Source organism: Haematobia irritans, chromosome 1, assembly GCF_050003625.1.
Source record: "Haematobia irritans isolate KBUSLIRL chromosome 1, ASM5000362v1, whole genome shotgun sequence".
NCBI lineage: Eukaryota > Metazoa > Arthropoda > Insecta > Diptera > Muscidae > Haematobia > Haematobia irritans.
Genome location: NC_134397.1, coordinates 216,375,499 through 216,398,848, shown reverse-complemented (window position 1 = coordinate 216,398,848; position 23,350 = coordinate 216,375,499). Strand labels below are relative to the sequence as shown.

The 23,350-nt window shown below is 36.9% G+C and overlaps 1 protein-coding gene across 2 annotated transcripts; it reads left to right on the top strand.

The window, feature by feature from the left end:
* Window positions 1-20,371: 20,371 nt before the first annotated feature.
* On the top strand, window positions 20,372-23,053 carry LOC142219468 (patj homolog). 2 transcript variants are annotated; one of them, XM_075288439.1, is made up of 2 exons: window positions 20,372-22,223; window positions 22,281-23,053. In XM_075288439.1, exons 1-2 carry the CDS (start codon window positions 20,372-20,374, stop codon window positions 23,051-23,053), a joined length of 2,625 nt encoding a protein of 874 aa, XP_075144554.1. The 2 variants fall into 2 exon arrangements, with proteins under 2 accessions (XP_075144554.1, XP_075144553.1); XM_075288438.1 differs by having other exon boundaries at window positions 22,275-23,053.
* Window positions 23,054-23,350: the final 297 nt, after the last annotated feature.

Genomic DNA, 23,350 nt, shown 5'->3' with positions numbered 1-23,350 from the left:
GATGGTTGCTATGTCCTTAAACCGAGGATACCATTTTTGTGTGTTACCTTGGCAATTGTTTTGAATTACCCTACAGTTGGGGAAATTGGTTAATGTAAAGAAAAATATTTTTAAATATTTAAGAAGATAATTTTGAAGATAAGAGTGATATTGAATTAAAGAGAAAAAAGCTTCAAATATAGGCTAATACTTATTTTGAGGATTTTATATCTTGGGCTTAATGTTTTTTTGTTTTTAAATAAGAAAAAAATTTTAACATGGATAAATCTGTTATAATTGTCAAACCTGATATTTATTTGCATATAATAGTTTTGTTAATATATCCTCTCAAAAAAAGTGAAACTTTGGGAGCTATATCTAAATCTCAACCGATTTTATCCAAACTCAATAGGGTTCTATTTTAATCAAAACATGACAGACGGACATTGCTAGATCGACTAAGAAGCACGGTTGCCAGAGTTGGTAGAATTCTACCAAAAATGGTAAATTGGTAGAATTCTTGATTATTTGGAAGAATTTTTAAATAATTCTATAGAAATAAAATTTTGCCAAAATTTTCTATAGGAATAAAATTAAAAATTTTTAGGTTTCTATAGAACTAAAATTTCTATTTATTTCTTTAGAAAAAAATTTTGACAAAATTTTCTATAGAAATAAATTTTTGATAAAATTTTCTATAAAAAAAATTGACAAACATTTCTACAGAAATAAAATTTTGCAACAATTTTCTATAGAAATAAAATGTTGCCCAAATTTTCTATACACCTTCAAAAAAAATCGCTTCTCTAACATATGTTCCAAACATATTTTGCAGGAAGCACATATATTATTGGATACTGCCGAAACATTATTATGTTGGTTTTATGTGAACATCCCAGCAAAAAAATTTGGACGTTCTTCCAAAAGCACTTCCAGAAGATCTACTCCCAATGATGTTCTTTATTTTAACTACACAGGAAGTTATTTTCATTCAATTTTTTAAAACATGTTTTTTCACATTTTTAATGGGTAATTTTAACATTTTTTGTTTCAAATTTGTTAAAAACAGTATAAGAATTCATAAAAAGGTACAAATTATTTAAATTTTGTCGAAAAAATGCTAAAGCCAATCTGTAAAAATTGTGAATTTTTGAAAATATTTGAGGTCAAACGTTTCAGACCAACGTTAGAATCCAATAAAAATTATAAAAAAATTAAAAAAATTATTTATTTGACAAAATATTACAGAATTTTTTAATTTACATCCAAAACATTGAATTCGGATCACACCTAAAGAAGTGATGCAAACTCAGTGCAACGGCTGTTGAAATGGAGGACTTCCGTCCTATGACAAGCCCATGTTAAATTCATCGCTTCAGCGTCAATTTTGCACCACTTCCGGATCCAAAAAGAACATTTTTATTACATTTTTGGCGACGCTTTTTTTGCTGGGATATTATATGTTTGGAAGCATTTTGAGCCCAAAAATATTATATGCTTGGAAGCATTTTCCCCAAAGCGGGAATCACATAATTTTCACTTCCACGTAATACAACTAATGTGGGAGCCACCGTGGTGCAATGGTTAGCATGCCCGCCTTGCATACACAAGGTCGTGGGTTCGATTCCTGCTACGACCGAACACCAAAAAGTTTTTCAGCGGTGGATTATCCCACCTCAGTAATGCTGGTGACATTTCTGAGGGTTTCAAAGCTTCTCTAAGTGGTTTCACTGCAATGTGGAACGCCGTTCGGACTCGGCTATAAAAAGGAGGTCCCTTGTCATTGAGCTTAACATGGAATCGGGCAGCACTCAGTGATAAGAGAGAAGTTCACCAATGTGGTATCACAATGGATTGAATAGTCTAAGTGAGCCTGAAACATCGGGCTGCCACATAACCTAACCTAACCTAATACAACTAATGTTGAAGAAATTATTCAATTTTATAATTTTTTTTTAAATTTTACCTTTCGCCTGGACGGAGAATCGAACCGAGGACCATACAGTTTGTAAGCTAACACACTATCCACTGGGCTACGTAGCTGTTATGGTCATCAATAGACAATTATCGTTATAAGTTATATTTATATAGCATAGTGTGCGGCGCCCACGAGCCGATGCAAGCAAAACATTATTTAACAGAAACATACATTTGTTTGCCACGTGGAGCAATGGTTAGCATGTCCGCCTTGCATCCTAACTGACTGTGAACACATTTTTGTAATCAAAGTCTAAGTCGCAATTTTAGTCCAATCGACTTCAAATTTGGCACAAGTATGTACTTTGGGTCAGAATAGAACCCTATTGATTTTGGAAGAAATCGCCTCAGTTTTAGATATAGCTCCCATATATATTTTCCGCCTGATATGGACTTAACATATATGGCCCCAGAAGCCAGAGTTTCACCCTAATTTGCTTAAAATTTTGCACAAGAAGAACAATTAGAACTATAGTCAAGTGTGCCAAATTTTATTGAAATCGGTTCAGATTTAGATATAGCTCCCATATATATCTTTCGACCGATATGGACTAATACGCTCCCAGAAGCCAGAGTTTTACCCCAATTTGGTTGAGATGTTGCACTAGAAGTACAATTAGTAGTGTAGTCAAGTGTGACAAATTTTATTGAAATCGGTTCAGATTTAGATATATCTCCCATATATATCGTTCGCCCGATTTACACTCATATGACCACAGTGGCCAATCTTTTACTCCGATTTAATTGAAATTTTGCACAGGGAGTAGAATTGGCATTGTAGCTATGCGAGCCAAATTTGGTTGAAATCGGTTCAGATTTAGATATATCTCCCATATATAGCTTTCGCCCGATTTACACTCATATGACCACAGAGGCCAATTTTTAACTCCGATTTAGTTGAAATTTTGCACAGGGAGTAGAATTAGCATTGTAGCTATGCGTGCCAAATTTGGTTGAAATCGGTTCAGATTTAGATATAGCTCCCATATACACAGTCTCACACAAGTTTTCATACCCCTGAGTTTTTTACCTCTTAACTAAACCTGTTTCTTGTTGTTGTTTATAACCCACACCAAAAAAATCTTCTTGAAAATTAACAAATACTTTATTTTTCAAATTACTTTACTAAAACTAAAGGATATATATGTATATTTTTTAAAATTTTATTATTTAAAGAAAATATAAATTTTTTAACCGTATTTAAACTTGTGTGAGACTGTGTATATGTTTTTCTGATTTCGACAAAAATGGTCAAAATTCCAATATTTTCCTTGTAAAATCTTCACAGCTTAGTCGAAAAGTTGTAAAAATGTATCTAATTTTCCTAAACTTCTAATACCTATGTATTGAGCGATAAATCATAAATAAACTTTTGCGAAGTTTCCTTAAAATTGCTTCAGATTTAAATGTTTCCCATATTTTTTTACTAACATTGTGTTCCACCCTAGTGCATTAGCCGACTTAAATGTTGAGTCTATAGATTTTGTAGAAGTCTATCAAATTCTGTCCAGATCGAGTGATATTTAAATGTATGTATTTGGGACAAACCTTTATATATAGCCCCCAACACATTTGACGGATGTGATATGGTATCGAAAATTTAGATCTACAAAGTGGTGCAGGGCTTAATATAGTCGGCCCCGCCCGATTTTAGACTTTCCTTACTTGCTTTTTACTAACATTATGTTCCACCCCAGAGCATTAGACGACTTAAATTTTGAGTCTATAGATTTTGTGGAAGTCTATCATATTCTGTCCAGACCGAGTGATAGTTAAATTTATGTATTAGGAACAAAGCACCCAACACATTTGACAGATGTGATATGGTGTCGAAATTTAGATCTAAGGTGGTGCAGGGTATAATATAGTCGGCCCCGTCCGACTTTAGACTTTCCTTACTTGTTATACCCTCCACTATAGGATGGGGGTATATTAACTTTGTCATTCCGTTTGTAACACATCGAAATATTGCTCTAAGACCCCATAAAGTATATATATTCTGGGTCGTGGTGAAATCCTGAGTCGATCTGAGCATGTCCGACCGTCCGTCTGTTGAAATCAGAACGAAACAAGCTATGGACTTGAAACTTGGCACAAGTAGTTGTTATTGATGTAGGTCAGATGGTATTGCAAATGGGCCATATCGGTCCACTTTTACGTATAGCCCCCATATAAACGGACCCCCAAATTTGGCTTGCGATTGCTCTAAGAGAAGCAAATTTCATCCGATCCGGCTGAAATTTGGTACATAGTGTTAGTATATGGTCTCTAACAACCATGCAAACATTGGTCCATATCGGTCCTTTTTTACGTATAGTCCCCATATAAACGGACCCCCAAATTTGGCTTGCGATTGCTCTAAGAGAAGCAAATTTCTTCCGATCTGGCTGAAATTTGGTACATGGTGTTAGTATATGGTCTCTAACAACCATGCAATAATTACATATAGCCCCCATATAAACCGATCCCCCGATTTGGCTTGCGGAGCCTCTAAGAGAACCAAATTTCATCCGATCCGGCTGCCATAATTGGTCCATATCGGTCTACAGTTGTATATAGCCCAATCACACAAAAATTGGTCTATATCGGTGCATAATCATGGTTGCTACTCGAGCCAAAAATAATCTACCAATATTTTATTTTTTAGGAAAACATTGTCAAAATGTTATTTCTATAGAAAATTTTGTCAACATTTTATTTCTATAGAAAATTTTGTCAACATTTTATTTCTATAGAAAATTTTGTCAAAATTTTATTTCTATAGAAAATTTTGTCAACATTTTATTTCTATAGAAAATTTTGTCAACATTTTATTTCTATAGAAAATTTTGGCAAAATTTTATTTCTATAGAAAATTTTATCAAAATTTTATTTCTATAGAAAATTTTTTCCAAATTTTACTTCCATAGAAAATGTTGTCAAAATTTTATTTTGTAAAAATTTTATTTTGTAAAAATTTTATTTCTATAGAAACTTTAAACTTAATTATATACGTATTTGATCGGCCTTTTTTTATACCCACCACCATAGGATGGGGGGTATATTAACTTTGTCATTCCGTTTGTAACACATCGAAATATTGCTCTAAGACCCCATAAAGTATATATATTCTGGGTCGTGGTGAAATTCTGAGTCGATCTGAGCATGTCCGTCCGTCCTTCCGTCCGTCCGTCCGTCCGTCCGTCTGTTGAAATCACGCTAACTTCCGAACGAAACAAGCTATCGACTTGAAACTTGGCACAAGTAGTTGTTATTGATGTAGGTCGGATGGTATTGCAAATGGGCCATATCGGTCCACTTTTACGTATAGCCCCCATATAAACGGACCCCAAAATTTGGCTTGCGAGGCCTCTAAGAGAAGCAAATTTCATCCGATCCGTCTGAATTTTGGTACATGATGTCAGTATATGGTCTCTAACAACCATGCAAAAATTGGTCCACATCGGTCCATAATTATATATAGCCCCCATATAAACCGATCCCCCGATTTGGTTTGCGAGGCCCCTAAGAGAAGCAAATTTCATCCGATCCGGCTGAAATTTGGTACGTGATGTCAGTATATGGTCTCTAACAACCATGCAAAAATTGGTCCACATCGGTCCATAATTATATATAGCCCCCATATAAACCGATCCCCCGATTTGGCTTGCGAGGCCTCTAAGAGAAGCAAATTTCATCCGAATCGGCTGAAATTTGGTACATGGTGTTGGTATATGGTCTCTAACAACCATGCAAAAATTGGTCCACATCGGTCCATAATTATATATAGCCCCCATATAAACCGATCCCCCGATTTGGCTTGCGAGGCCTCTAAGAGAAGCAAATTTCATCCGATCCGGCTGAAATTTGGTACATGGTGTTAGTATATGGTCTCTAACAACCATGCAAAAATTGGTCCACATCGGTCTATAATTATATATAGCCCCCATATAAACCGATCCTCCGATTTGGCTTGCGAGGCCTCTAAGAGAAGCAAATTTCATCCGATCCGGCTAAAATTTGGTACGTGATGTTAGTATATGGTCTCTAACAACCATGCAAAAATTGGTCCACATCGGTTCATAATTATATAGCCCCCATATAAACCGATCACTAGATTTGACCTCCGGAACCCCTTGGAAGACCAAAATTCATCTGATTCAGTTGAAATTTGGTACGTGGTGTTAATATATGGCCTCAAACTCCCATGCAAAAATTGGTCGATATCGGTCCATAATTATATATAGGCCCCATATAAGCCGATCCCCAGATTTGTCCTCCAGAGCCCCTTGGAAAGGCAAAATTCTTCCCATTCGGTTGGAATTTGGTACGTGATGTTGGTATATGGTATCCAACAACCATGCAGGAATTGGTTCCTATCAGTCCATAATTATATATAGCTCCCATATAAACCGATCCCCAGATTTGACCTCCGGTGCCTTTTGGAGAAGCAAAATTCATCCGATCTGCTTGAAATTTGGTACGTGGTGGTAGTATATGATATTTAACAACCATGCCAAAAGTGGTCCATATCAGTCCATAATCGTGCATAGCCCCATATAAACCGATCCCGAGATTTGGTTTTGGAACCTCTTGGAGGAGCAAATTTCATCCGAGTGAGTTGAAATTTGGTACATTGTGCTAGTATATAGTCGTTAACAACCATGCCTAACTAGGTCCATATCGTTCTATAGTTATATATGGCCCTCAGATAAATCGATCCCCAATCACACTAAAATTGGTCCATATCAAGTTCATAATTGTATATAGCCCCCATATAAGCGACCCCCATATTTCAATTCTGGCTCTCTACGTACAAACAGTCCATATCGATTCGTAATTATTTGTAGACTTAACTATACATAACTTTTTTGTCTAATATATACCACGTATGGACTAAATCACAATTTAGAAAACGATGTTAAGAAGTTTTAAGATACCACAACCCAAGTAATTCGATTGTGGATGATAGTCTTTCGTAGAAGTTTCTACGCAATCCATGGTGGTGGGTACATAAGATTCGGCCTGGCCGAACTTGCGGCCTTATATACTTGTTTTAGTTTAATATATACCACGTATGGACTATGTGGTATATATTACGGTGTTATGAAGTTTTAAGATACCTTGCCATCGGCAAGTGTTAGCGCAACCCAAGTAATTCGATTGTGGATGACAGTCTTCAGTAGAAGTTTCTACGCAATCCATGGCGAAGGGTACATAAGCTTCGGCCTGGCAGAACTTACGGCCGTATATACTTGTTTTCTTCTGCTATTGTCCCAAGTCCTTTTAGTTAATCCGTGTTGTTTTTGTTTCCTTGGATACCTGTTTTCATTTCCTGGCAGATTTCACACTTCACTAAATAACATGTGGCATACTGTTTAATTACTGGAAATTTGTATTTGTTTTTTTTTTACTTTTGAAAGTTGTTCTATATATATTATTTTTTTAAAAATAAGCTATAGTGATATAATGTACATTTTGTTAAAAATCCTCTAAATGTTCGAGGTACTTGACAGCAAAATAGGAAATATTTCATCTTTAAACAATTATGAAAGACTAAAATTGACTAACAATATTTTTGCATCTAAATGCATATCAATATTCTGTTCTAATTGACCACAATATCTAGCCTGTGTTGCACGAATTTTATCTAGAAATATCCATGCAAAGGATGCTAAAATAATTATATTTGTAAAAATAAGTAGATACATATAAACCAGAGGTGTAACTGCACTGAAAAAAAAATATCGTCGTGAGGTCCATGATTTCTTGTCGTTAAAATACGAATGTGAATTTAGCTTAGCATATAAGATGTATTTCTCTGATATATATATTTTTTTCTTTGTCCAATAGTTGATGAGATTTTCAGTGACGTCGCTATGTCCTTAAAGTTAAGTGATTCGACTTAAAACTGGGTATCTTTACATGACAGAAAATTTTACTGCACTAAGGTCAACTTGGCTTTAATAACTCTGAAAAATTCTTTAAGATTAATGAAATCGTATTTTAATTTGTTGACATTTTGTATCTTGTCTACAACAAAATAGAAGAAGTCTTTCAATACATTACTTTAAAGACGTTTTTACTTGAAATATAGCATAATTTCTACTTAATTTGAAAATTTGAGTTGTCGTTAACACGTCTTTAAAGAAATTTGATAGCACACGAAGAAAATAGCTGAAAAGACGATTACATTAAAATTTGTTTCTTAGAATCAACTATGTAAAACTCAAATTTTAAAGAGAATTGTAGCCTAGAAATATCCTTAATTCAATTCTCCACTTTTTTGATTCAGAACTAATACCAAAATCATTAGTGTAATAACAGAGAACCGGGCGTGATTTTTTCAGCGTAAAACTGAACCTTCCAAAATATAAATTAGGGATTGTAGTCTTAACTAAGACTTTGCTAAACTACTTCTTCATTATGTCGAAAAGATATATATTTTTTTTGGATATTTGGAAAAGTCGACTTTTTGACATTTTTACCTTTCGACTTTTATAAAATTCTGATTGGAAGTTGATATTCCAAGTTTTGGACTTTTTAAAAATAAAATTAAAAAAAATCGACTCTTTAAATTTTTTAGTTTATTTATCCCCTTTAAAATATAGGGAAACCTCACAAACTCAAACATCTAACAAAATTAACACAATTGTCGTGAGACGTTTGGTATATCAGAGAGAATAACAAGTATATACGGCCGTAAGTTCGGCCAGACCGAAGCTTATGTACCCTCCATCATGGATTGCGTAGAAACTTCTTCTAAACACTGCCATCGAATTACTTAAGTTGCAGTAACGCTTGCCGATGGCAAGGTATCTTAAAACCTCCTAACACCATCTTCTAAATTGTATGTAAGTCCATACGTGGTATATATTAAATCAAAAAAGGTCGATCCAATACGTATATAATACAGTTTGACAAAGTAGACATACAATTTTGACAAAATTTTCTACAGAAATACAATTTTAACAAAATTTTCTATAGAAATAACATTTTCACAAAATTTTCTATAGAAATAAAAATTTTGACAAAATTTTCTATAGAAAGAAAATTTTGACAAATATTTCTACAGAAATAAAATTTGAACAAAATTTTCTATAGAAATAAAATTTTGACAATGATGAAAATTTTATTATGAACCGAATAAAATTTTAACAAAATTTTCTCTAGAAATAAAATTTTGACAAAATTTTCTATAGAAATAAAATTTTGGTAGATTATTTTTGGCTCTAATGGCAACCATGATTATGAACTGATATGGACCAATTTTTGTGTGATTGGACCAATTTTGGTATGGTTGTTAGCGACCATATACTAACACCACGTTCCAAATTTGAACCGCATCGGATGAATTTTGCTCCTCCAAGGGGCTCCGGAGGTCAAATCTGGAGAACGTTTTATATGGGGGCTATATATAATTATGGACCGATATGGACCAATTCTGGCACGGTTGTTAAAGATTATATACTAACACCATGTTCCAAATTACAACCGGATTGGATGAAATTTGCTACTCTTGGAGACTTCGCAAGCCAAATCTGGGGATCGGTTTATATGGGGGCTATACATAATTATGAACCGATGAGAACCAATTTTTGCATGGTTGTTAGAGACCATATACCAATATCATGTACCAAATTTCAGCCGGATCGGATGCAATTTGCTTCTCTTGGGGCTCCGCAAGCCAAATCTGGGGATCGGTTTATATGGGGGCTATATATAATTATGGACCGATGTGGACCCATTTTTGCATGATTGTTAGAGACCCTATACCAACACCATGTACCAAATTTCAGCCGGATCGGATGAAATATGCTTCTCTTAGAGGCTCCACAAGCCAAATCTGGGGATCGGTTTATATGGGGGCTATATAATTATGAACCGATATGGACCAATTTTTGCATGGTTGTTAGAGACCATATACCAACATCATGTACCAAATTTCAGCCGGATCGGATGAAATTTTCTTCTTTTTGAGGCTCCGCAAGCCAAATCTGGGGATCGGTTTATATGGGGGCTATATATAATTATGGACCGATGTGAACCAATTTTTGCACGGTTGTTAGAGACCATATACCAACATCATGTACCAAATTTCAGCCGGATCGGATGAAATTTGCTTCTCTTTTAGGCTCCGCAAGCCAAATCTGGGGATCGGTTTATATGGGGGCTATATATAATTATGGACCGATGTGGACCAATTTTTGCGTGGTTGTTAGAGACCATATACCAACACCATATACCAAATTTCAGCCGGATCGGATGAAATATGCTTCTGTTAGAGGCTCCACAAGCCAAATCTGAGGGTCCCTTTATATGGGGGCTATACGTAAAAGTGGACCGATATGGCCCATTTTCAATATCAACCGACCTACATCGATAATAACTACTTGTGCCAAGTTTCAAGTCGATAGCTTGTTTCATTCGGAAGTTAGCATGATTTCAACAGACGGACGGACGGACGGACGGACATGCTTAGATCGACTCAGAATTTCACCACGACCCAGAATATATAAACTTTATGGAGTCTTAGAGCAATATTTCGATGTGTTACAAACGGAATGACAAAGTTAATAGACCCCGATCCTATGATGGAGGGTATAAAAACACAAGAGTACGAAACTGTGAAGCGAAACTGCGTCAGTAGGTGGCAGTCATGAGGAAAATTTTTTCTAATATCATGCAGTTTTTGTCGGCGCTTCTCTCAAATATCATACAGTTTGCGTCGGCGTCACCCAGTTCAGTTTTCTGCCGGCTTTACGAAACGTAAGGAAAATAGGATTTAGAACCTACTTTGTAGTAATAAATGTTCTTTTTCATTCTATTAAATTTTTTGGCAGACAATTTGAAATTATAACTGCCGATGCCTCTATAAACAATTTATCAAAACAGCGCTTCGACCGCAACGTCGGTTATACCAAAGCTGCAGGCATTGTGCGACATCTATACGGTTGACATTTGTTGTTTTTGTAGAAGAGAAATTTTTGTCCTCTTGTGTTTTTATTCTTTCTGATATACCCAGAGAGAATGAAAACACAAGAGGACGAAAAGTTCTCCTCTGTGAAGACTGCCACCTACTGACAGTTTCGTTCTCTTGTGTTTTTATTCTCTCTGGGTATATCAACGCCAGTGTGACTAGATCTCAAAAAATTTTACTGCTAAATCAGCTTGAAATAATGCTAAAAAATTCTAAAAGCATTATTAAATTGCCAAAAAATAATGTTAAATCTAAAAAAGTTTTTATTACCAAAATTATGACTAAAAAGTCCGCATTTTTAAAATTTTTGCTTTCAATCATGCCATGTATTTTTGAGCCATCCCAAACGTTAACTATGTTCCGGGAGATAATTTTTTTTTAACCTGAACCTATGGGTTGAAAGCCTTCGTTCATCAAAATGTTATAATAAATGAGAATATCGCCATTTTATGCAGAATTGGGTAATACATACATATGTATATGTATATGTATGAGATCTAAATCTGGAAAAATTTTGCTAACTTTTTATACCCTCCATATCGAAATATTGCTCTAAGAAATTCTAAGACAATCTAGCCACGTCCGTCCGTCCATCCGTCTGTTGAAATCACGCAAACTTCCGAACGAAACAATGTAGGTCGGATAGTATTGCAAATGGGCCATATCAAACCACTTTTACGTGTAGCCCCCTATAAACCGACTCCCAGATTTGGCTCGCGGAGCCTCTTAGAAAAGCAAATTTCATCCGATCCAGTTGAAATTTGGTACGTGGTGTTAGTATATGGTCTCTAACAACCATGCAAAAATTGGTCCATATAGGTCCATAATTATATATAGCCCTCATATAAACGGATCCCCAGATTGGGTTTTGGAGCCGATTCTGTTGAAACTTGGTACATTGTGTTAGTATATGGCCGCTAACAACTATGCCAAACTTGGTCCATATCGGTCTACAGTTATATATAGCCCTCAGATAACCCGATCCTCAATCACACAAAAATTGGTCCATATCGCGATTCTGGCTCTCTAATTATCGAAAAAAAAATACAAAAAAAGTTCATATCCATTGATTATTTGGTTCATATCCGTTCGTAATTATTTGTAGACTTCTCTATATATATAACTTTTTTGTCTAATATATAAAGGGTGGTTAAATTGTAAGGGCCGATGTTGAATGTGAACCACACCTAAACGCCAAGTTTTTTTCCGAATTTTATTTGACATTTCTCTATTTCAGACTTACTCAATTTGAACCATGGAGAGATACACAATCCAACAACGTGTTAAATGGTTCCAAGAAATGGCAACAGTGGATGATCAATTTTCGAAGAAAATCATCTTCAGTGATGAGGCACATTTTCACCTCAGTGGATTCGTCAATAAACAGAATTGCCTCATTTGGGCGAATGAGAATCCAAGAGTGATTGTCGAAAAACCAATGCACCCACAAAGAGTGACTGTTTGGTGCGGTTTATGTGCTGGCGGCATCATCGGGCCGTATTTTTTCCCAAATGAGGCCGGTCAGGCAGTTACTGTGAATAGTCTTCGCTATCGTGAGATCATAACGAACTTTTTATGGCCCGAATTGGTGGAATGTGGACGATATGTTGTTTCAGCAGGGGTGCCACTTGCCACACAGCTAACGAAACAATGGCTCTTTTGCGCAACAAATTCAATGGCCGTGTTATCTCACGTAATGGCGATGTCAATTGGCCGCCAAGATCATATGATTTGACACCGTTGGACTTTTTTCTTTGGGTTTATTTGAAATAAAAGGTGTACGTCGATAAGCCAGCAACAATTCAAGAGCTAAAGGATGAGATAATTCGGCACTTTAACGGCATAGAACCTCCACTATGCCTCAGCGTCATCGAAAATTTGGACCATCGGATGAAGGTGTGCCACAGAGGTCGCGGCGCCGATTTGGCCGATATTTTGTTCCATACATAATTGAGCATAATAAAATAAAATTACAATAATTTCCTAAATAGTTTGTGTTTTATTCAAAATCAACATCGGCCCTTGAAATTTTAACCACCCTTTACCACGTATAGACTAACTTACAATTTAGAAGACGATGTTAAGAAGTTTTAAGATACCTTGCCGTCGCTACATATGACCACATTCGATTGTGAATGACAGTCTTTAGTAGAAGTTTCAACGCAATCCACGGTGGATGATTCGGCCTGGCCGAACTTAAGGCCGTATCAATACATTAAACTTAACCTCCACTTCTGAGGTGTTTCACTGTAAATAAATACTCTCGTCTACAGATGTTCTAGGAGTTACCATACGAATATTGGTATCATATTCCCTTTTTAAATTAATGTCGAATTTTTCGCTAAAAGTTAGGGTCTATTTTCGAAAATATCAAAAGTTGAATTAGAAAATTATAAAAAGTTGAATTCGACTATTTACTCGATTTTCAACTTTCATAGTCCTAATATCGTCTTCTCGATATTTTCTAATATGCGATTAATGATGGCGGAATGCCTAAACGTTATATAACATCCAAGGTTGCCATTCGAGGCAAAAAATATCTACTAAAATTTGGAGAAAATTTTACCGAAAAACTACCAAACAAAAAATAATATTTTGCAAAATTTTATTTCTGTAGAAAATTTGTTCAAAATTTTATTTCTATAGAAAATTTTGTCAAAATTTTATTTTTTATAGAAAATTTTGTAAAAAATTTTATTTCTATACACGTAGAAAATGTGTAAAGTTTATATTAGTTGGGTATATTTTGCAGAAACTACCAAAACATCAAGAATTCTACCAATCTACCAAAGAGTAACAAATCTACCATTTTTGGTAGAATTCTACCGATTGTGACAACCGTGATAACATCCCAACAAATATTTTAATTCAAAGCTTTTCTATAGGATAATGTCTTAATATGCATTGAATTTGAAAATGTTTGAATTTTCTGGGATTAGAACATGAAGAAAACATAGCTGGCTAACTGTTGTTGTCCAATACCCACATCTCTTTCGCAAAATATAATGCGATTTTACGTGTAATATAGCATTTAGTAAATACCATGTGCCTCGATAAGCTTTTACTATTAAAAGCTTCGAGCATATAAAGCTTTTACTACATATCAATTGGGCGAGTTAACAATTAGAACTGCAACCAACTTCACAGGTAAATAAACACTAAACGACAACAACAACAACACGAATTGTTGTGATTTAATTTGACATAAAACGATTCGGCGCAATGTATGCAAAAAAAATGTCAAATGATAAAAGCAACAGAGTAAAAATATGTTGCTTGCCTTTTGAGAGAGGAAGAGAAAATAGAGAGAGAGAGAACATTTGTAACTAATTGAGAGATTGCAATGGTTGGACAACAACAAAGCAACACCCAAAAACGAGAGCAACAATAACGACAACAATAAAAACTGTGAACATCAGTGTTGCCAATTTGGTGCTTTTAGCACCAAATTTAGTGCTTTTTGATTTCTAAAAAGCACCAAATTGGCTTTTTGGTGCCTTTTCAAAAAAAGCACCAACTTGGTGCTTTCTGGCATTTTCATTTAGTGCTTTTGGTGCTTTTTTTAGTTTGAACAGTATTAAGTAATTGATACAAAAATTTTGATTAGACTTTCAAGAGCTGAAGAAACTCAAATTTGTTGCCAAATATAGAATTTGATTGTTATGAAGTTGGTATTGATTATTTTTTAATTAATAATGTTATTTAGGGTATTCTGACGAAAGCATTAAAACTGATCAAGGTGTATACTTGAATAGCGGTTCATAATGGTGAGTACTAAATTCGAGTTTTGCCGCTAAAGTGAAAACTATATCAGTAAAAATGGGCATAAAATTATGCATGTTTGCTGCAAATTTTATTAGAACTTGATGGGGAATGGCCAAAAAAGCAAATTTTCACAAAGTTTGTATTCCTTAAAATGAATTATTAAAGAAAAGTAATTATGAAAAAATGACTATTTTAGCGCCTAAACACGATCTTAATATCCACCTTAACTTCTTAAAATTCAATTCACAAAAGTTCTATAATACATCTTCGGATTTTTTTTTTTTTTTTTTTTTTTTTTTTTTTTTTTTTTTTTTAGTAGAGCATTTAATTTTCGATTTTGTGCTGGAAGGTGGTATGTTAGAATTGATAATATATTTTTGGTGCTTTTTGGCCTTTGGGAGTTGGCAACACTGGTGAACATAAAAAATAATAATGTGTGTGAGTAAGCTTCAACGGCAACAACAACAACAAAGAAACACCATCGTTTAGAGTAAAAATACCGTTACACTCAACTTTGGCCGAATGCAGGAAACCGTTGGCAGTGACGATAGACCGACTAAATATATTTAAACGTTTAAGAGACTTCGTAACGTGCGGGTGTTCAAGTTTTTCGAACGGGTGTTAGAACAGAGCGCGCGAGTTAAAGAATTTGAAAAATACATTTTAACACAAACACACACACACGCAATGTCTCCTACACATACAAAATTATAGAAAAATTGGAATATACTTCCTGTATGCATTCATAGCTTGAAGTATAGCATTGGTATGCCGCTTGCCGCCGTCGCTAACGTATCCTTCTTCTTGATGTGTATGTGGGTTATGCCCTACCCTACTCTAAATTAAAGCGCGCGTAATTGATGTCGGCCAAAGAAATGAAAATGGGCACACAACGCGTTGTTTGTTTAAAGGCTTTCGTCGTTGCCTTCGTCGGCGTCGTCGTCATCGTTGTCAATGTGTTTTAAAGAATTTATCGTTGCGAGTGCAAATCTTTAAGCGAAGCCTGTCTTCGTTGGTCCTTTGGTACAAAAAAAAGAAAGTGTAACCTAAACGAAAAATTAAAGAAATATTGAAATGTTCAATGAAATCAAAGTAAATAAGAAAAAATATTTAGATGCCTTTAATTAAAAAAAAATTAAAAGTAAATATATATATAATTTAATATAAAGATATAAATAATTTCAATAGAAGTGAAAAATCTGTTATTTTAAAATAAAAAGTTGAAATAGTTTCAATAATCTCATAGAAAATAAAATAAGTGAAAATTGTTTTAAGATTCCCCAAAATAATGCCATTGTTTTTGTCAAAACAAATCCAACATTAAATGCCAATAGCCTACAAATGAAAGGCCTAATTAAACCTGTCAGAGAATATAAATAAATAAAACCCAACAGTGGGTGTGAGTGAGAGTTAGTGAGTGGTGGTGGGGTATAGAGTTACTAGAGCTCAGAGAAAATCACTATTACTCTTCGTATGTTTTGTTTTTTTTTTTTTTGTTACAAACCAAACTCACACACAGACTTACTCTAAAGCAAATTTCCAAGCACCTACCCACACCCTTTGTGTGTGTGAAACTTATTGTCGCTCTGGGTATGTGTGCTCGTCGTTAGCCTGTTTCGGGGGGCAAATGCATGTGTTCTGTGTTTGTGTGTGTGCGAGTTTTTATGCGGCGAAATTGTATCTTGGCGATATGGGGTCAAAGGTAAACGAATGCTCATATAACGGTTGTGTTGTTGCTGTTGCTGCTGCTGCCACTTTTACTATTGCTGCTACTGCTGTTGTATATTGTGTTAATGCTTTTACATCTCCCGACATTGTTCCAACGCCTAACATACATTCGGTTCGCTCATTTACTTGGTCGTTTGGTTAGTCGGTCGATTACGACTCTCTGTAGTGTGGTGTGTGTGTGCGTTGGTATGTATGTTGGAGCCTTCGTGTTAAGAGGGCTACGTGTGTACGTGTTTTCGTGAATAAGTGAGTGCGTGTTTGGTGCGTGACTTAAATGATTGATTAAAGCCAACAAAAATGATACAAATTTACACACACACACACACCGACATTTACATGGCAACTCTCGTTTTATAAATATGTTTGTCTGTATTTGTATGACTGGGTGTGTTCACTATTATGTCCATTAAAAACAGACATATGCAAAAGTAAAGGAAATATTCTTATATCCTTGAACCGGAAATGAGACTTACAAATGCCAAAAAAAAGAAAATAAACTAAGGAATCCTGTTTTGTACCGGAATAAAAGGCTAATCATAAGCATATCATTATTGTCCCCCTCCCCTAGGGGCCCCTTGCACCAACAAAACTTATTGCAGAAATTTCCTTTACTTTATAGATTTTGCCGCCTTGGCAACTATTCTAGGGAAAAATAAATTCAACCAGGAAAAAAAGATTAAAGCTAATGAACCATATAGCAACAGCGGTAGCAGTAGCTTTCAATAAAATACTAATGCCAATGGTTTTCTGCTACTGCCTAAGAAGCTATGAATACTTGGAATATGACTGCCAATATAACTACCATTGCCAGCTGGTGCAAGTTCTAGGCCATATCAAGATTTTTTTTTAATCCTGGAAAAAAGATTTTCCCTTTTCGCCTCATCAAAAAAGTAAAGAGGAGTAGAGAAAAATGGGAAAACATAAAAAAAATCCAAGCAAAAAATACCAGTAACAAAACAATTTCAATATCAGTGGCAGCTTAAAGAACCTAAAAAAGTGTGAGAGGGAGAAAGGGGAGAGAGGCTCCCATATAAAAAAAAACCTGTCATGTGTGTTACTTTTTTTATTATAAGAAAACGAAAGGAGATGGTTTTTGTGTGTGTGACTTGAATCCAACTCCATATCTCTGCTTCCCACGCATAAAACACTTTCCTCAAACCCCTTTTGCCCTCCTTCATCTTCTTACCGTATGTCATCTTTAATGTAATAAAAAACATTTGCTTAAAGATTTCATTTTCCAAAGGAAATGGAAATCTAAGAAACCATCATTACCATCTTTGTGCGAGGAAGGAAGGGAGACAGGGAGCGAGTTATAGTAACCAGCCAGTCAACCAAGGAATCCTGCCACTGACATCATTAAAACAAATTGTCAAGATACTTATTAACTCCATCATTGTTTCCGTCAGCATATTGTTAACGACATCATTGACAATTTGCCACATTAATATGTGAAGAATTTTTCAAAAGTTACACATTAAATAACCAGAAAAGGCTACGGGGGGGAGGAAAGGAAAAAACGTGGAGGTGGAGGGTTAACAAAAAAGACTCTCCTCTGCTTTCATACTTGAAAGTATTTACATTTCAAGTTAATAAAAAGGCGGTGGCAAATGAAAACAAACCGCTATCTTAGTCCCCCCACAAAAGAAAAAAAACCTGTAAAAAGAGAACAATGGGAGAGCAACAGTCTATGGGAAAAAGAATGCCAGAGAGAGAGAGAGCCTAATAAAAATAAAATGAGAGAGAGAACGTTGAATGTTTATTTTTCCTTTATTTTGGAAACCCACCTTATCATCACACCGCACTAACTAATTAATGTTGAAACATTGTTATAAGCTTTAAACCTCAAAGAACCAAAATATTTCAATGGTTTTTAGGTGTGAGCCCCCGTTTAAAGAAGAAGACGAAGAAAGTGAAAATGAGGTGTTTCAAAGGTAAACAGAACATTTGAAAAGGAAATTAACAACATCGGTGACATATAGCCCCTTAAACCAACACCACCCAGGGTTTTCTTGAAAACCAGTATCCTTTATGGATCGTATTTTTTTTGTTTTTGGTTTTAAGGACGTTTGTTTTTTGTTTTGTATTTTTACCTTGGTTGCGAAAATGATGCCACAAACAAACGTGATTTCTTAACAACAACAAAAAAACTCTCCAAACATTGTTTTGTTCTTTATTTACGCCTTGAGATGCTGGTTGGCAAAGCTGGTTGACTGGCGGATGGCGGCTTTTAACTAGAAGTATATATGCTTGTTTTTTGAAGTGTAATGAACTTGTTAGCCTGGCACCACATAATATTGCCATACTTAATGCTATTCGCTCTTAGCTGTATAATTCATTCTTCTTCTTACTCCCCTCCACACTACTCCTTTCTTATTTTTGTTTTTTTTTCTTAATACTCAGACTGGTTTCGTTAAATGACTTGAAGAGTACGTGCCCGTTTGAAAATTTCATATGCAAAAACCCCATCAACATTGAGCATTGAAGCAAGCCAAAGGACTTTCAGTTTTTTTTTGCCAAAGGTTAAAAACAGTTGATGTATGTGATGAAATTTCCAACAATAGCTAAAGAAAACGTGCTTGCCTTAAATGAAATAAGAAAAGCAAAAGAAAATCGGGTAAATGGTGGCAGCAGCAAAAGCAGCGATAGCAACAGCCGTTTTGGAAAATGAAAATTCCCTATCCTAATCTCCTTACAGATGAGAAAAAGACGGTTACAAGGACATGTTGCTGTTGCTAAAGTTCTTAAAAGGGTGTAACAAATTAAAGTATTAAAACACCGCCCTCGCTCCCAACAAAAATAAAGAAATATCAACATCCATTACCGCCTGGCCATATAACGATACAAGGGGCGAGACATAACCCCAAGACTCCCCGGCCCTCCTTTATCCTTACAATTTCTTGTAAAGAGGGTATCGGCAAAAAAAATCACAATCAAAACCAATACCAAAAAACATTTCCTCTCTAAGGAAATCTGATAACATCCCCTTCCCCCTTAACCATTAGGGGGGGATACCATAAGTCAAACGAAATCATTGCCAGTCTAATAGACACAGTCTCCCCGAAGACCATTTCTCTCTAAAGATCGAAAACAATTATTATGTCTGTTGAATATTGCCCAAGGACAACGGCATCTGTAGACGTTATCGAGAGCTTAAATCCAAGAAAAAATAAAAATTCCACCAACAACAACAGTAGTACCAGTTGCAGCAATAACAACAAAGCCAAGCAAGAGCTTAGCCTTAAAACAACAACAAGTGAAAGCAATCAAACCGCCATTAATCCTCAACAACAAATCAAAATCAGTGGCAATCAAAGATCTATACCCAGTAAAGAGGAGATAACGTCAAAGGATTCCAAAGGAATCAGGGAGAGTGATATATGACGTAGAATTAATCAATCCGGGAGTCTATACGAAATATACGAACCAGAAGAACATCATCATTATCATCAACAACATCATAACCACCAACAACAACAACATCGTCATCAGCACCAACACCATCATCATCACCACGAACAACAGTTGCAACAACAACAACAACAACCACATCAAACTTCGACCACCACACAATTTGTTTTCAAGGAATCTAGAAAGACAAGATCGTTTGCAACCAACGCATCGAAGGCCATACCAACGCCTACAACATCGAACAAATTATTTTGTACACGTCATGTTACAACATGTCCAGGACATTACACTAAACATATTCACAATATCCCAACACAAGAGCAACAACAACAACAACAACAACAACAACAACAACAACTGCCACCTTATCTCTACACTCACAGCAATAAAAGGGTCGAGCAAAAACTTTGGCCATCTCAACATCAAAAGGCCAATTGTCAGCAGCAGCAGCGACGATCATATCTGCAACATCAACCCTATTCCCTGGATAGGGAAGAAGAGGAAGAGGAGGAACAAGACTCAACTTCAAGTTCAAGTGAACCTCTGTATGTCAATATGGTGTTAAGTACCGAATGGTCTCAGGTTGAGGTTATCGATTTATACAACGATGGTAATGGCTTGGGTTTCATATTGGTTGGTGGTCGCAGTACTGGCGTTGTAATTAAGGCCTTAACACCTGGCGGTGTTGCCGAACGTGATGGTCGTTTGCAATGCGGTGATCATGTTCTGCAAATTGGTGATGTGAATTTGCGTGGTTTCAGTTCGGAACAGGTGGCGACAGTTCTTCGTCAGACTGGAGCTCAGGTTCGTTTGATTGTCGCAAGACCGGTGGAATCTACTGCCACCGATTTTCAACATTTAGCTAGTCATGCCCCAATTATTCCAACTAAGCTCCTCTCCGACCCAGAAGAATTGTCCCGTCAACTATTTCATAATCCCACATTGCCCACAAGTTCGGAAGCTGCCGCTACAGCGGCATTGGCTGCTGCTGCCTTGGTGGCAGGTACAAATGCTGGAGGGGGTGCTGCCACAGTGGCGGGGGTTAGTGGTAGTTGTGGTCTAATGCTTGAGGGTGTATGCAGTGGGGAATCGCATACAACGGCGGCGGCCTCGGCGTCGGCAGCAGCAACTTCATCATATTATCCTGCCACTCCCGATACAGAATTAGCTGATCTACCACTACCGCCCATACCCAAAGAATTGACCAATTCATCGGCAGCAGCAGCCCGTATGTGTCCCAAGGATTTGGACATTATACCATTTTCCATAGTTTCACCACCTCCCCTAGCAACAGCGCCACAATATCCCATGAGAACGCCCACAGCGAAGACGACATCCCAAACACCACCGTCATCCCTACATATGGACCACATAGAGACTGTGATAGCTGGTATTACCACTACCGGCACCTCTCCATCAAATGAACGCGATGACTGTTGTTCCATAACTTCCTCCAATTACATGGATTCGCCTGAAACGGAAACCTATGAGGTGAAACTTTGCAAAAATGTCTATGGCCTGGGTATAACCGTGGCCGGTTACGTGTGTGAAGAAGAAGATCTCTCGGGTATATTCGTCAAGAGTATTATCGAGGGCAGTGCCGCCGAGATGAGTGGGCAAATACAAATCAATGATCGTATTGTGGCCGTAGATGGTAAAACATTGTCGGGCAGTACCAATCACCAGGCTGTTGAAATATTGCGAAATACCGATATAGAGGTCCATTTGACGTTGGAGCGTTTCCTGAGGGGTAGGAAGTATGAACATCTACAGGTTGCCTTAACGGAATTGAAAACTTCCATGGATACACAATCGCAATATTCGCTGCCTCCATCCCCATCAATAGCCACTTTATCGTGGGTGCCACCCAAGTCCGATGTGGATTCAATAGCCACTGAGGGTGGCCTATGTGGTACCGGAGGAGGAGGCGCAAGTTTAGCCATGGACTATGGCGAATTTCCCTCGAGGGAAACTGTGGACTCTCAAATGTCCCAGATGTTGGATAGAAGTGAACAAAGCGCTGGAGCTGCAACTGCCACAGCAGACAATCTTAGTCGCAGATCTTCGAAGATCTCACCTACCACACCAGAACAGAAAACTCCATCGACACCATTGGCCAATGGCAAAGCATATCCTGTGATATCACCGGAACAAACTAGTAAACCCATAAATGGCTCGCTGGGTTCGCGGACACCGACAATAGAAAATGTTGCCGACTTTACAACACCAACGCCAACAACGACAAAAGACAGAAAACCCCTTAGCCCTGTGGGGGCAGAAATACGCCAGCTACCCTTGTCAGAGATGCCCTTGAGAAAATCCTCATCCCCATCCCTATTGCAACATCAGCCCCCAACGCAAGAACATTCCAGCCCCAGTGCGGATTCGCTGAAAGTCTCTTGGAAAAGTGAGTTTCCCGACTGTGAAATTATAGTTGCCGAAATAAATAAACTTTCAGGTCTAGGAATTAGCCTTGAGGGCACCGTGGATGTCGAGTGTGGCATTGAGAAGCGTCCCCATCATTATATACGCTCGATACTGGAAGATGGTCCCGTGGGACGCCAGGGCATCCTAAAGCCAGGCGATGAGCTGTTACAGGTGAACGAGTATCGATTGCAGGGCCTGAAACATACCGAAGTGGTAAAAATCCTCAAAGAACTGCCTTCACATGTCAAATTGGTGTGTGTACGCGGTCCAACCGCACCCTCTATCATAAATACTTCACAAAATCCGGAGGCCTTTGAGACGCGTAGTCTATTGCCCGGTGGCCATCAGAGCCTTCAGAACCTAATGAGCAAAGCTCAATCGGAGAGTTCTTTGTATACCTCTAGCACTGCCACTCTAACGGATCAGCAACGTTCAAAATCTTTAGAAAACGTATCGGGCCTAGCACTATGGAGTTCTGATGTGACCATAGTTGAAATTGAGAAAACCGAACAGGGTTTCGGTTTCTCCATATTGGACTATCAAGATCCCTTAGATCCAGATGGCAGTGTTATAGTCATACGAGGTCTTATCAGAGGTGGCTCGGCCGAAACCACCAATGACATCTTTCCCGGCGATCGTTTGGTCAGTGTGGGTGAACACAGTCTACAGGGTCTGGATTTGGACGAAGCTGTGGCCATCCTCAAGGGTATGCCTTTGGGTCTCACTAAATTGGGCATATGCCGACCTCTCTCAACATCGGACAGCAATATAGCATCACCCATAGGAGAAGGCGATTCACCGAGCACATAGCTTTCAATGGAGATATACTGTAAGTATTCCCAAAAATTTATTCCATGTTTCTTCTTTCCAGCATTTGTGTGGTCGTTTGTTTGTGTAGGATACTTTGACACATTTACGGAAGCTGTTTCCTTTCACTTTTTTTTTTGTGCAAATTTGATTTATAGTCAACAAAAAGTCATCAAAAACTGGTCTTTGCCTTATTAAATCATTCTACGGCTGTTGCAGTTATTAAATGAGTCATATACGGGTTTCATTCATTCGTTCTGCCAAAAACACTCTCTTCCATAGAAATGGAAATCCGTAACT

Excerpts from the sequence above, each read along its gene's own strand:
- LOC142219468 (XM_075288438.1), top strand. The coding sequence starts at position 20,372 with ATGGTGTTAAGTACCGAATGGTCTCAGGTTGAGGTTATCGATTTATAC. Across the intron at positions 22,224-22,274 it reads GCTGAAAGTCTCTTGGAAAA|GTCTAGGAATTAGCCTTGAG; the intron begins GTGAGTTTCCCG and ends ATAAACTTTCAG.